The sequence below is a fragment of the Cyrtonyx montezumae genome, unplaced genomic scaffold (assembly GCF_038088225.1).
Source record: "Cyrtonyx montezumae isolate F1298 unplaced genomic scaffold, pur_monq_1.0 scaffold_25, whole genome shotgun sequence".
Taxonomy (NCBI): domain Eukaryota; kingdom Metazoa; phylum Chordata; class Aves; order Galliformes; family Odontophoridae; genus Cyrtonyx; species Cyrtonyx montezumae.
Window position 1 is genome coordinate 13,079,392 of NW_027071992.1, and position 13,829 is coordinate 13,093,220.

General features: G+C 38.4%; 1 protein-coding gene across 1 annotated transcript in view; it reads right to left on the reverse strand.

Annotated features, from left to right (window-relative positions):
* SPEF2 (sperm flagellar 2) overlaps nucleotides 1–12,986 on the reverse strand; it is a 61,006-nt gene extending 48,020 nt beyond the window's left edge. The window contains exons 1-7 of the mRNA XM_065739712.1: nucleotides 12,922–12,986; nucleotides 12,147–12,249; nucleotides 10,660–10,912; nucleotides 9,275–9,445; nucleotides 7,232–7,369; nucleotides 6,477–6,556; nucleotides 4,809–5,022 (exon numbers count right to left, since the gene is read on the reverse strand). Of these exons, the coding sequence (XP_065595784.1) occupies nucleotides 4,809–5,022; nucleotides 6,477–6,556; nucleotides 7,232–7,369; nucleotides 9,275–9,445; nucleotides 10,660–10,912; nucleotides 12,147–12,249; nucleotides 12,922–12,979 (1,017 nt within the window). The 5' untranslated portion in view covers nucleotides 12,980–12,986. The remainder of the gene's footprint in view (nucleotides 1–4,808; nucleotides 5,023–6,476; nucleotides 6,557–7,231; nucleotides 7,370–9,274; nucleotides 9,446–10,659; nucleotides 10,913–12,146; nucleotides 12,250–12,921) is intronic.
* Between the last annotated feature and the right edge of the window lie 843 nt (nucleotides 12,987–13,829).

Consider the following 13,829-nt stretch of genomic DNA (forward strand, 5'->3'; position numbering starts at 1 on the left):
CAGCTGCACAGGGGGGTTGTGGAATCTCCTTCTCTGGAGAATTCAAGACCCGCCTGGACGCCTACCTGTGCCACCTGAGCTGCTTTGGCAGGGGGGGTGGACTCGATGATCTCTTGAGGTCCCTTCCAACCCCTATAATTCTATGATTCTATGATTCTATGAAACATGAATGAAGGAATATAACAGCACTTACTTGCTAATTTAATACATATGTTCAGAATAACTAATCTATTCACAGGTATTGTTTATGTAAAATGTACAAGAACTGTAGAAGTATACAAGTGAATTTTGAATCCATCTTACAGAGATACCAAGTACAAATACATTTGTTCAGAATAACTCAGTTGCAAGGAAATTGAAATATATTTCAAATAATTGCTTCTGAATGTAAAGACAGATCAATTCCTTGAATTAATAATTGGTTGTCATTTTGCTAATCCACACTTGGTCTCCATCTGTCCCTTCTCAGTCATACTCTGATAGACCCTTGATAAGCCTACTCTCCTACAGGTTTGAACTTTATTTTTTCTGTTGGGATTTAAGTAATTATGTCCTCCACTCTGAAGACAGGGAAACCGGGGAAACATTCCAAACACAGGAAAATACAAGTTCTCTGGGTAACAGTTTCAGAGTTATCAAGGTATACATAGAATGTCTTGCTTGATGTTTTAAAAAATCATTCTGAACCATCGCTTAAAGCATGACTGATGTACATCATGTGCTGTGAAGACTGTGGATTGTTAGTTTCCAAAGTTCCTGGTAAAACACGACAGTAAATTTTCTCTACTGCATTTCTTTCATACTGTAACTGGTATCTAATTGAAAGCTGAATGTAATCTATAGTAGCTTAACCCAACAAAAAGTTTTGTTCTGCTATCCTCACAGAACTATTTCTGACTTCTAATCAAAAGCATACTGCCAAATTCAATCCTATAGCAGAATTTCAGAAAAAAAAAAAAAACTTTGGATCCCCTCAAATTTTGTCTCAAAGAAAGAAAAATTGCTATGAATTTTTAAGTACAAATATAAGGACCTAAACTGGAAACTGATCTGAGGAGTTGAAATTAATCTTCTACAGAACAGATAAATAGGCTAAAGCCCTAATCTGTGAATCTCAGGCTTTAATTGCAGAGAGCTTCAACTGCATGCAAGATTATCTCCCAACAAAGACTGAAAAAAATGGTAGCTTAATTCATATGTAGTATTTGTACATTATGTACATTATGTTTTCATTATCAGCACATGTGCAACCCTAAAATGGAAAACAATTTTAGATGCATTTTGCATTTTCATACTCGTGCTATGTGACATTTCATACACTTCAGGTAATCAAATTATCCAATAGCATGGTCTACTGAATAGTGTATTCACCCATTTGTCTTCTATATTCATCAAATCCAAGCAACAAAGGACACGCGATGCTGCTGCAGTTCTATCCACTGCTTCTTCGGATTCAGTACTTCATTAAGATTCAAAAAAGAATAGAGGCTGTACAGACTTTTCTTCATTTGTTTCCCATAGTTATGGCCATTTATCCCCACCCACTGACTAGTCCATCAAGAAGTACTCCATCGGAGGAAGATGGATGTTTACATTCTAATTTATAGAGGACTGAAGAAGCCATCCTGAAGTGTGGCCCATCCATAATCTCTGTGATGCAAAGTACTGGCCCAATAAGAAATTAAAGAACCTTATTTACCAGAATACATTATTTATAAATGAAAAAGAAGATTCTTTGCTGTATGGGAACTGCTGAATCAAGGCCTGAACCACTGATTGGTCACCTGAGGTGAGCACTGAGTCAGCCATGGGGCCACAGGTGAAGGTGATATACCTGTGTGAGTGGAAGGGGTGGAGCCTGGTTCCACCTCTCCCAAACCCCATTTAAGGGCTGACCAACACCAGGGAAGGATCTCTTCTTGGAGATCTCTCCCATGTGGAGTCCCCTGTGAGCCTTGTCATCCTAAAGGTGAGCCATCTTCTCTTTTGTATTGTTTGTATACTGTTTATATAGAACTACTTAAAATATACCAACCCCTATACTATCTCTTTGTGGAGTACCATCCTTGGGAGTTATTTACCCCACATTTGCTAATTGGAGAGTAGAGAATTTTGATATTACTCTAAAGATTCAAATATTTTGACACATTTGAAGTAGACTTGAAAAGAGTCAGCAGGAAGTGGTCAAGGAATAAAAAATCTTGAAGATGCATTAAATCAAAGCTATAGATAAATTAGAAACATGGAATCATGGAATTGTCTAATTGGAAAAGATCTTCAAGATCGTGAAGACCAACTACCAGCCTGACCTAATACAACCCATCACTAAAAAAAGTTCATTAGGGGTACATCCAAACATTTGTTAATTATCTGCAGAGACAGCAACATTAGGATTCAGAACACCAAACATAATTTCAAAATGATTCTTATTGGATGGAAGAGTAAAGCATTGGTACCTTGCATACAAACAGTGACAGACCTAAGGCCAAAAATCTTCAAAATAGGAAAAAGACGACAAAATAAAAGTGGTAGTTTCATCTTTGTTCCTAATATTTTACATCTGCATCTCCACAGAGGGTTGTGATATGTCTGAAGAATTCATAAATATTGTAAATAAGACCTGTTAGGAATTATTTAAAAAAATCTAAAAAACAATGTATTTTTTTCTAAACCTACTTGTAACAACAGTGGCATCCAGTGGCTGAACATTAATGTTGTGTTTATGTTTCATGCTCATACATACATTACTGTGTCAAATTATTCTGTCTCTGTCTTTCTCAGTTTCGTTTAATCACAAATGAAACCATTCTGTCCTCTTGTATTGTCACAAGATTTATGACCAAATCTTATAACTTTGCATACATAAATCTTTTTGGTTGACAAGCAACAATCTAGTAAAAATTAACTTCCTCTCCCATTTCCTTCTTCTCAATATATAGCTGACAGTAACTTCCTGATAGCTTTTGAAATTCAAAGCAAAAATCTCAACAGAGTATTTTAAAATAATGAGTACTTTGAACAATAGTTTGTTGAAACAATGCAAATTAAAGATCCAGTTAAGATGAAACTGTATTACTCTCAAACATTTCCATTTCCTGCCTGTGAAAATCTGACTAGCATCATATACTCCACGGAGAGGAGCACCATGTAATTTTAAAGTATTCTTGCTCCCAGGCTCATACTTCTACTAGAGTTCACAGTGTACCAAGGCGCAAAAATTGGAACAGGATTCTTTTGGAAGAGATTTATAGGTATGGACATGAAAATTGTTGAAGCACTCTGAAGACATAAAATACATTCCACTATCAAATACATTAAATGCATGACTCTAGATGATCCGATCGCCTGTGTTCAAATTTTATGTACTATAATTAAAATTCTGACTTTGACTATAAGAAAACTACGATTTCAGCTTGAAAATCCTTTCTAGTTGAATATTTAAAGTATTTTTCTACTACTTTGTGTATTTTTTAATCTTTAACAAGAAAGAGAAGAAAGGAAGAAGGAAAGAAGGAAAGAGAAAGAAGGAAAGAAAATAACTCAGGTTATTTCTTACTTTCTTACTTCTCTAAATCAAGCAATATCTAATTTCTGAACTTCCAAAGAATTCCAGTTGGTTTCTTCTTCCTCTGATAACTCAAAACAAAAGTGACACTAAATAGACCCTTTTAGCTGGTCAGGCTACAGTTTTGGCCAACTGCTCCCTTATCTTTCCTTTTAATCCCTGAGTCTGTGATTGTTACTGTCCCTATATCAGCAGCAACTTAATTATCAGGAAGCTAGGGACACTATTGTTACATTTGCCCTGCTTTGGAGCCTTACAGGAGACTGTCTGGTAATAAGCATATTGCAGTACATCCTTCAGCTCAAACTGCAACTGGAGGTGGACCAGCCGTCTCACTAGGATAGCTCTGGCTCACTTTGCTGGCTAAAAGCTGTCTACCAAATGTCAGTGGTTATCAGAATCATTAGTCCAGGTTACTAGAGTTGTGCTGGGGCTGTGACAGCTGATTTCTTCATGACCTATGCGTATTAGCAAGAACATTATCTAGAATCTCTCTCCATGGGAGTTCAAAGATAGCGTGTGTGAATCGACTCTTAGTCTAACCCAGTTACAGGTGTTCTTAGCTTTTCACAGAAGTTTGCAAGAGATACTGAGAAGTACTGTGATTTCTACATGTCTATCCCAATGCGTGACAAGATTCAAATGTAACAGTCTTCAACAGACATTTTTTGACAGAGTAGAGACATCTTTCCAGGGCACACATTCTATTCTAAAATATGCCAAAAATCGTAGCTCTGATGTGGAAAATAAGCATTTTGTTTCGTCAAATCCTACTGCACAGCCATTTCAGAAGTCACCCAGTCCAGACATAAAAATATTACATTACATATTAGCAAATACAGGTTTTAAACTGAGTAATGTCATATCTGTTGTTTTTTTAATGAGTACTTTCTTCAGATCCCAGTAAACATAATGATAATCTCAAGTTCAACTCTTATTGTTTTGAGGAAAAGAGCAGGCAGATCTACAACTGATTTTTAATCATCTTAGCTCTGTTTTCATTTGAGGCTTCATGTTTTACAAGGACTCTTATTACATAAGAGTAGTAAGAAGGAATGGAAAACCTTTTCCCTTTCCTTTTTACAAGGGAAAGCAAAGCATAAAAGTTCTTTTTGGAGATAAACTGTATATACCACCTTTTCTACCTTGCAAATGTTATTAGACCCTCCAAAACAGTGTTGATTTGTATTTGTAAACAAATATTTAGGTTAGTAATTGTGCATGTGTTATATACTTCTCTCACCTGTTCTGTTTCATGTGCTATTAACTGTTCCATTAACATTTTGCGACGTCTCTTTTCTCGTTCTCTAGCAAACATATCTTCCTCCTTATGTTGCTGAATTTTTCTTACATACTCATCATTTGAATAAGAAGGTAACGGCTCAGTTGCTGTCTGTGCCGCAGTTTCTAGGCTTGTTTCTTGTAAATTCTGTGTTTGCAATGATCCTTGTATTTCACTGATAAAAAAAATTAAAGAGAAGTTCGCTTGCTTTATAGAACTTAACGGATTTTTAGAGGTATTTTCATGAAGTTGGGCACAAGTCTAACCTATGCACAACAGAATTATCTTGAACAGTGCAGTTCATAAGCATTGTTATTACTTTTTGACACCCTTGTGCACCCACCAATCACTGCTGATTCCAGAGGAGAGCTCCAGTCCTTACATATCCAACTGTCAATTAGTTAATGTGCCTAATATTTGATATAGAAAACAAATTCTGCACAAACACAAAATTAGTATGGTTTGCAAAATATCAAAGCAAGATACATTATTCTTTAAATATATCCATATATTCTGAGTGCACTTCCTCTCAGAGTTATTGATCAGGTTTTGTTTTAATACAGAAGTACTCACAGCAGTATACCATCATCTCAGAATATGCTATACGTATCACTAAAGGTGATAGAATGGCTATTAGAATTATTCACTAACAAATCAACATCTATATACATTTGTTGCTTACACAACAGAATATAAAGGAGAAAGTTTATTTTGAAATGTATGACCACATACATACGAAGGCTGTTCTGAACATAACACCTTCGATTTTATTATGTTGGCCCACAATGTCAGTGACAGATGTTGGCAATATTGCAGTGGAGGCTGAACCTTCCCACAAATATTCTGTTACATTTTGTGGCTGTATTACAGATGGCAGCAGAGGGGCAGTCTGACAAAATGGCATTTGACATGGAAATATGTATGAAAAAAAAGATGTAACTTAATTCCCCAATCTGGAAAAAAATTGCACTAATTGACATTCATCAATGTTTGCTTAACATTTATGGAGACCAAACAGTGGATGTAGGCACAGTGAGGCAGTGGGTGGTGCATTTCAGCAGTGGAGGCAGCAGGTCACTTCTGTTTATGTAGATTTTTACAAACACAGCATGCAGGCTCTTGTTGATCATTGGCAGAAATGCACACACATAAATGGTGGCAACTGCTGAAAAACAGCAGCTGAGAATTTACTCTATCTAATAGTGTTATTGTGCTCTTCATTTTCATTTCCACAAGAAGTAGGAGGCGTGGCTTTCGGAGTGACCTGTGTACATCCAAAACCAGACCCAATCCTCTGCACGTCTAACTGATGATACAGACTCAAGTGATAATAATGAACAGAGAACAAGAGACAGCACTTTGTGTCCTTTATTGCCACATATATGGCAAAAAGGACGGAAGGAAGGTTAAGCAATTCCTACAAAAATTATAAGTTAAAATACTGTAACAGCAGGAGCTGGAGCTTGAATAGCTGCAGGGCTAGCAAGAATATAGACAACGTCTCAAAGAAGAATCACAGTTTAAGCAAAGAAAGACCTTATATTTTCTTCAAATAGCTGTCTGCATAGATAGCAGGCACTTACGGTTAAGATCCTGCCTAAGATAAACAATCTAATACCCAAATATTACCTATCAGTGACTTGGCTGTGTACTGCAAGGGCATTTCCTAGCATGGTCTTCTCAAACTTGTTAATCTCCTTGTAAGTGTCCTAAAGAAATAACACAAAATTTAATGCTTCTTTTCTCTTCACAAAGTATCATAAGGGAACATCAACTATTCACAGATTAAATAATAGGGACTTCGTTTTGCATAAGGTTAATTCAATAGAAAAGTTTACACTGACAGTATATTAAGCATTAGACAGATAAAAAGCTGTTTCCTTCTCCTGCTTTCCATTTCCACATATTTACTCCCTTATACTAGCTATATCTATGTTCACCATACAAAATTCTGTTTTTGCAGCTCTCCATTTACAGGGTAACTCCAACTTACACTGGATTCCAGTAATTCATATAATTACCCCTAATCAGGGATTTTTGAAACAAGACATTCTGTGCCACGCTCTGCTTTAGATTTATTAACTTGAATTAATCCCTAATAATTATTAAATTAACTCTGTTTGTATGCTCTACATTTAAAACAATCTGTTCCTGTTTATTCGGTAGCAACTTTCACTTCCATCAAAACAAACTTTTCCTATGTAACAAATGTCAGAATCATATTTTGCCAAATTTTCACTGACTGAAGCTCCTTCATAATTTCAAGAGCTATATTAGGTGGAACAAGTGCAGAATTATTGTGTGAATGCTCTTAGAACAATAACTTTTTCCAAACTCATACAATTACTATTAAAACAAACAAACAAAAAAAAAAAAACAGTTACCTCCGCTTCTCTTTTCTTCTTTAGAAATTTTTTGGCTTCGTTAGCTTTTGAAGTGTGGCTTAGTGATGACTTTGGAACTTGAATAATGGCTGCTTGAATCCCAGCCATTATTTCATTTTGTCTTCTTCCTGTGCGATGCTGAATATTCAACATCATGTATTCAGATATTTGAGTTGAAGCAAAACATTTCATACACTCCTAATACACCATCTGTTTATCTATGAAGTGTAATTAATGTGACCCATAATAAAAAAAAAAATCATTGAAGTTAAAAAAAAACAGCTTGAGCAAATGATTTTTCTTTCTTAAGCTTGTTGTCTTCATTTTGTTTTAATGTACTAGTATCAGAAAATGGCACATCAATGCAGTTGGGCCAGATGATCTCTAAAAATCCCTTTCAATTGAACTATTCTCTATTCTATTCTAGTTACTCTCTTTGCATTAAGGAAGAGTGAAGTATAACAGAAGCTCATCTGTAAAGAAAAGCAGATTGTGTTCAATGCCTAAGAAGCATATAAGGGGTTGTATTAAATGCTACCCTTAGTCTAGAACCTATTTCAGGTTAGAATTCATGTCAGAAACTAAGAAACATGCATACTATTAGGTAATACTACCAATCAACACTGAGTCTCAGGTGATCGAGTAGTAAAAATTGCATGAGCTGCTAAATTGCACTATAGATATGTGTAGTGAAAACCAGAATTGTGTAGAAAAAGTGTTTCTCTATGGAGATCCAAAGAAGGTTAAAAAGTAAATATAAACTGTAACAGGATTTTTTATTATTTAAAAAATTTATTCTGATATTGCTCTTATTTTCTTACATAGATACAAGAAAATTCATTTTCTTTTTGAAATCTTTTTCTTGTAGTGGCAACAGAGCAGCTAAATAAACACAACTCTCTTTATCAGCTTCTCCATGTAAACAGATCTGAGGGGTCTGGCTGATGGCAAGTTGAATCTTAGTCAGCATTGTTCCTGGAGCCAAAGGGGCTGATTGTACCCTGGGGTGTCTCAGGCCCCACACCGCTACTGTGGCAAGGGGAGGGGTTGTCCCACTCTACTCTGCACTGTGTCGCCTCACCTCTAGCACTTGGTGCAGTTATGGGCATTGCAATACAAGAATATAAAACTATTAGAGAACATCCAAAGAAGGGCTAAGGTGATGGGGAAAGGTCATCATGCCTGAGGTCCCATGGTCTGTTCAGCACAGAGAAGAGGAGACAGGACAGGCCTCGTGGCGGCCTTGAGCCTCTTCATGAGAGCAGAGGGGAGAGTTGAGATCTCTGGTTACAGTAGCTGAAGATTAGTAAAAGGTTCTCCAACAAGTGGTCAGGGACTGGAGCTCCCCAGTACAGTGGTCAGAGTACCATGCTACCAGAGTTCAAGGAATGTTTAGACACCACTCTCAGACACAGGGTTTGGGTTGCCCTGTGTGGAGCCAGAAATTGAATTATGTGACCCTAGAAATCCGGATATTCTATCATTCTATGATTCTAGCCATATAAACTACATCTCACATTAATAAACTCCATTTCCATCATGTTTAAATACTCCTTAGCTTGACAGCCAGTTCTTCTATATAAAATACAGCTTGTACTTTGGATGTATGTTTCCATATGCTGAGATATTAATTCCTTTTCTTGACTAAATCAACAGAGCTACACACAGCTACATGGGCAGAGGCCTTCACTTCATGTCTTTTTCTTGATTCTTTTGTTAAAAAAAAAAAAATACACCACAAGTTTCTATTACAAAAACACCTTAAATACATCCAGCTGTGAAATCTGCATTCTGTCTTCAAATCTATCAAGATTTTTCATGCATGACAACATGCAAACACTCAGTATTAAGTATGTAATTTTTAAATACTGTTATTAAGAATCTTTTAACAATATGTTGGCTTTATATCTACATATGAGTGCTTATCAAGTGGATCCCCTTCATTATTATTTTTTTCATAAACGTAAGAGTGCAGAAGAGGGTTACATACATAACATTAGGAAAACACTTCTTCAGAAGACTCAGTAATATGTAAGCATTCACCTTTCCAGTGTCTTGGACTCTTTGTTCCTCTTGAAGCTTTAGAGATTTCTGTTGTTCTGAAATACGTACATGAGATGTTTTATCTTCTATTGCTTTAGGTTTCATTTCAAAATGCTCGTAAATCTGCTGTAGTTCCAAATCAGTATGGCGTGATGTTAAGGATTTCAAATGCTAGAATTAAATGTCACAACAATGGAGTCAGAAATAATAAGAAAAATAGTATTTAAATACAACAATTTTTCAGTAGTCATTTGAAACTCTTTTCCTGTGATAATGTACACAGAACATCTTGTAAACTTGGTTGAATATTTTTCAATGAAAGGACTAGTTCTATTGAGAACAAGGAGAACTGAACTTGAACAATGTCAAATGAAAATCCAAGAAATTCAACTTAAACATAAGTTTTTTTTGATGAAAATGGTGCTCAACAATTTGCCTAGAAACATTCTGAAGTCTCCATCTTCAGAGATTCTCAGAATTAAACTGGACAAGGTCCTGAGCAACCTGGCCTAGTTGACTCTGCTTAGAACATCAAGGTAGCAAGACTATGAATCCTCTACAGATCTCTTCCAACCTCAACTGCTCTATGATGAGCATTCAGAGTTTCCAGTTTCTTTCTTTAAGCTACCCATACAGGGTGAAGGGGTTCTTGGTTGTTTGGCGCTATCCCTGCTTTTGTCAGTGAATTTCATATTTGTAAACTATTTGCCAGGACATGTGTCAGAAAATACGTAGACATTTACTCAGCTGAATTTGATTCATGATATATAGTTTCTTAAAGATTGCTCATCCCAGTATAAAATTATGGTTTGAACATGCTGAACATTAGTGTTGAAGAGAAGAATGTCACTAACAGAATCTAATACTTATCTAAGATCTTCCTTTTAGATACTCTCTTTCCCATTTATTTTTTTCCTCTTTGTAGTATTCAGCATACAGTTTTTGGTCAGCTGGAGTCGAGTAGAAATTATGGGGAGATATGAATGAATGAGACCATTGTGGCACAAAGCTCGATATGGGCTAATTTTCCCTTCAGGAAACATTTATAACTAAGTATAATGCAGTCTGCAATCTGTACTGATCAAATAAATATAACAGCACTCACTGAACCATTACTCTAGCCTTTGCTGCTATTCATATTTGAAGGTTGGAAAAAGAAACAGAGAAGGTGACATGGAACAAGCCAAAACAAAGGAACACAGAACACATATTATCCTCACGAATCACTGATGAACCAGGTAATCCCAATTTCTATGTATGGCAAGCAATTTTGAACAGGAGATTTTTTAAAATGGGCAGGGAAATACATAACATGCTTGAGAGGCCCTTGTAAATGTGATGATTTTTTCCCCATAGATTTATATAAAATAGGCATAATTAGATACCTCTCGAAATAAAACATTTCCAGAAGACTTGAGCCTTGCAGGTGCTGCAGGTCTCATTGCTTCCATAGCTACTCCAGTGAGCTTTGTCTTTCTTTTCTTTTCTAAAGCAACGTACAATTCATATAAAAGCTTTTTTGCAGCTCCATGCTTTCCTATCATGATGTCAGAGGCCACGTTCGCATTATACTGTACTCCACACAGGTGAAATGTGGGCTCCAGGAGAGAAAAATTGTTAAGCATTGCATTTGCAGCCCTATGTGATTTAAAAAAAAAGTTAAAAAATCAAAATTTAAACATGCAATTCCAACTCACCGCAATAACCATGGTCATTACATTTATCTCATACCAGGACAGGAGGGGAAAGAAAAACACAGTGGACTGGACCGGATTGACATACTACACATTTCAGATTAGATTTTATACTGTAGTATCTACAAATGTAGGTCTCCTAGGCATAACTCTTGGAAAACAAATGGAAGACACACTGTGTTATATAAATCTTGATGTGTGCATGCAAAAAAAAAGCAGCACCTGACAGCAAAATCTTACTCCAAATTGTAGCTACCAAATTGTATATCACCCACAAAAATTTGAAGAATTACAAGAAAGTTTATGTATCAATCCACATGAGCTACAACTAGTCAAAATATAGAAAATTAAATCAAAAAATTAAGTAAAAAATGAAGCCTATATAATCTATCAACTTGCACAATGCCTTGATGACTTGGAAAATAAAGACTATGCTTCCAATGAGAAAAATTTATGTTTAAAACTGAAATGGTGGATTGCCGATTAATGTTTCACTTGCCATGCAGACTATCCTGTGGAAGTACTTGAGATCAGCAGATATACAGGCCAAAAAAAAAAAAAATTATTGATATTTCATAATTAACACATTTTCAAATTCAATCAGCAAATCACTGACAACTAGCTATGTCAGAACATTATGCTTTCCTGTTCTGTCACCTCACAGTAATTCATTTACATAAAGCAATAAGCTTTTAAAGCCAGTAGACTTGCAGCATAGATCTACAAAATGTTGAATTTTAATTTAAAGGCCTTCTGGTAATAGAGTTCACCATATCCCTAGAGGAAATAGACTTGGAGTTCATTATTCTCCCTATAAATACTTCTTGCCTTGCTTCTTGGTGAATCAAGTTTAACCCACCCGGTGTCCAATCACAAGTGGTGTTCCCCAGGGGTCAGTACTGGGCCAGCTTTGTTGAATATCTTTATTGACGATCTAGGTGAGGAGTTGGAGTGCACCCACGGTAAGTTTGCAGATGACACCAAGGTGGGAGGAAGTACTGATCTGACAGAGGGTAGGCTAGGTAGGCTGAATGGTTGGCGGAGGCCAATTGTATGAGTTTTAACAAGACCAAGTGCTGAGTCCTGCACTTTGATCACAAAATCCGAAGATAATTCTGAAGGAGAAACAAATATTTTGTCTAATTTCTGTAAGAAACATATTATCCACAAGTACTAACCTGCTCTGTGAGAACTGATTAAAGTTATCCTGAAGACCGTACTTGTGTAAAAGTTCTCCTAGGAGGTAGCCAGTAGAAAATTTTTCTGAAAGCAATCCTGGATCTGAGTTGTGTTTTTCCACAAAAAAAGAAGGTCATTAATGGAATTTGGACATTAATTTAAATAAAACTCATTATTATTTTTGTGACATAAGTATACAAGTATTTTAAGTTACAAATCTGCTTTCAGATAAGTTACTTTGCAGTGTGAGCTTCATTGTACTCACTTGACTCTCACTCACTGCTGCAGAGTAAACTTTGCCATGGTTGCCATTGAGACACTGGTAACTGAGTTGTACGTCTAATTTTTCTGCCAGTGAATGTATGAAGACAAGAGAACAGATCTTTTGCTTCTCTGTGGAAAGTCCCTCACACCTCACAGAGCAACGCTGCCCCAAAGCCAGCACCGCTCCTGCCCATCAAAACTAAGCACTGCCCTCCAAACTTATTAAACTACTTTAATTCTCTGGAGTCCTTATTAGCAGGTGAAGTTTTAGCTCCTCCTATCCACCGAGAACGACGGTGACTTAATGAGAACTGATTTCACCTCTAGAACCAGCATCCTGCACACGGGGAGCAGCCCCGGACGGGCGAGCTCGGTGGGAGATCGCCGCGATTTACCTCGCGTCCCTCGGCGAGATGAAAGCTCAGCCTTGCGGCATCCCCCGCGCAGGAAGCCAACTCCGCGGCCCCACAAGCCCCTGCCCCCTCCCGAGGCGGCGGGACTGCCACTCACCCACGCTCTGGGAGAGCTTCACCTCGTCGTTCAGCCACTCGCACAGAATCTCCGACATGACGGCCAACCGCGCGGAGCTCTAACTGCCGTCTCACACCGCGTCCCGTTGCCACAACGACGGCGTCAATGGGCATGCGCAGAGGAGGGGGACGGTGCCGCGCCCAACTACCCGCCCCTGCGGGAGGGCCGCGCATGCGCCGCAGGTGGGGCGGGGTCGCGGGTGTGGCCGGGGCGGAGAGACGAGGAGGAAGGTGAGCGCGCCGCGAGGAGGGGCGCGTGCCCGTTAGCGGAGCGCGGCCGTGAGGCGCTGAGCGCGGGGCGGGTGCGAGCTGAGGCGGGTGCAGCCGCGCTCCGGGGAGACTCGTGGCGGGGGGTGGTCCTCGATACAGGTGGTTGTCATCCCGCTGGGGGATCTCCTGCCGCTTGCTCCTCCCTCTGTCCGAGGCGGTGCACCCATCGCTACCTCCTCCTCCTACTCCTCCTCCTCCTCTTCCTATTCTTCCCTTGCGCGGCTGCGAGTCTTGCTTCTCTCTAATAGGTGTTGTGGGAACCGCTTCCCCGTTCCACTGAGCCGCCCGTGGCTGAGTTTCTTGTAGTGCTGGCCCGTGTGTTTCATGGGAGCAGGGGACTCTTAGGCTGAAAAACCGCCCTGGCAGGGGAAGGAAGTTAATCTGGGATCATTTCTACACATCGGATCGTACAACGGCAAAAACTACAGCGAAAGCACAATATGATTTGGGGGTAGGGGGCTGAGGAAATGCAAAACCTGAAAAGGCTGAAAAATAAAAAATAAAATAAAAAAAAAACGGTGCCAGCGTGAGCGAGTGCTGCACATTGACAGGGCTGTTTTTCTGCAGCAGCTCTTGTGTAAGGCGTTCGTGTGCCAGTACAGCTGCTCGTGCGCTGTG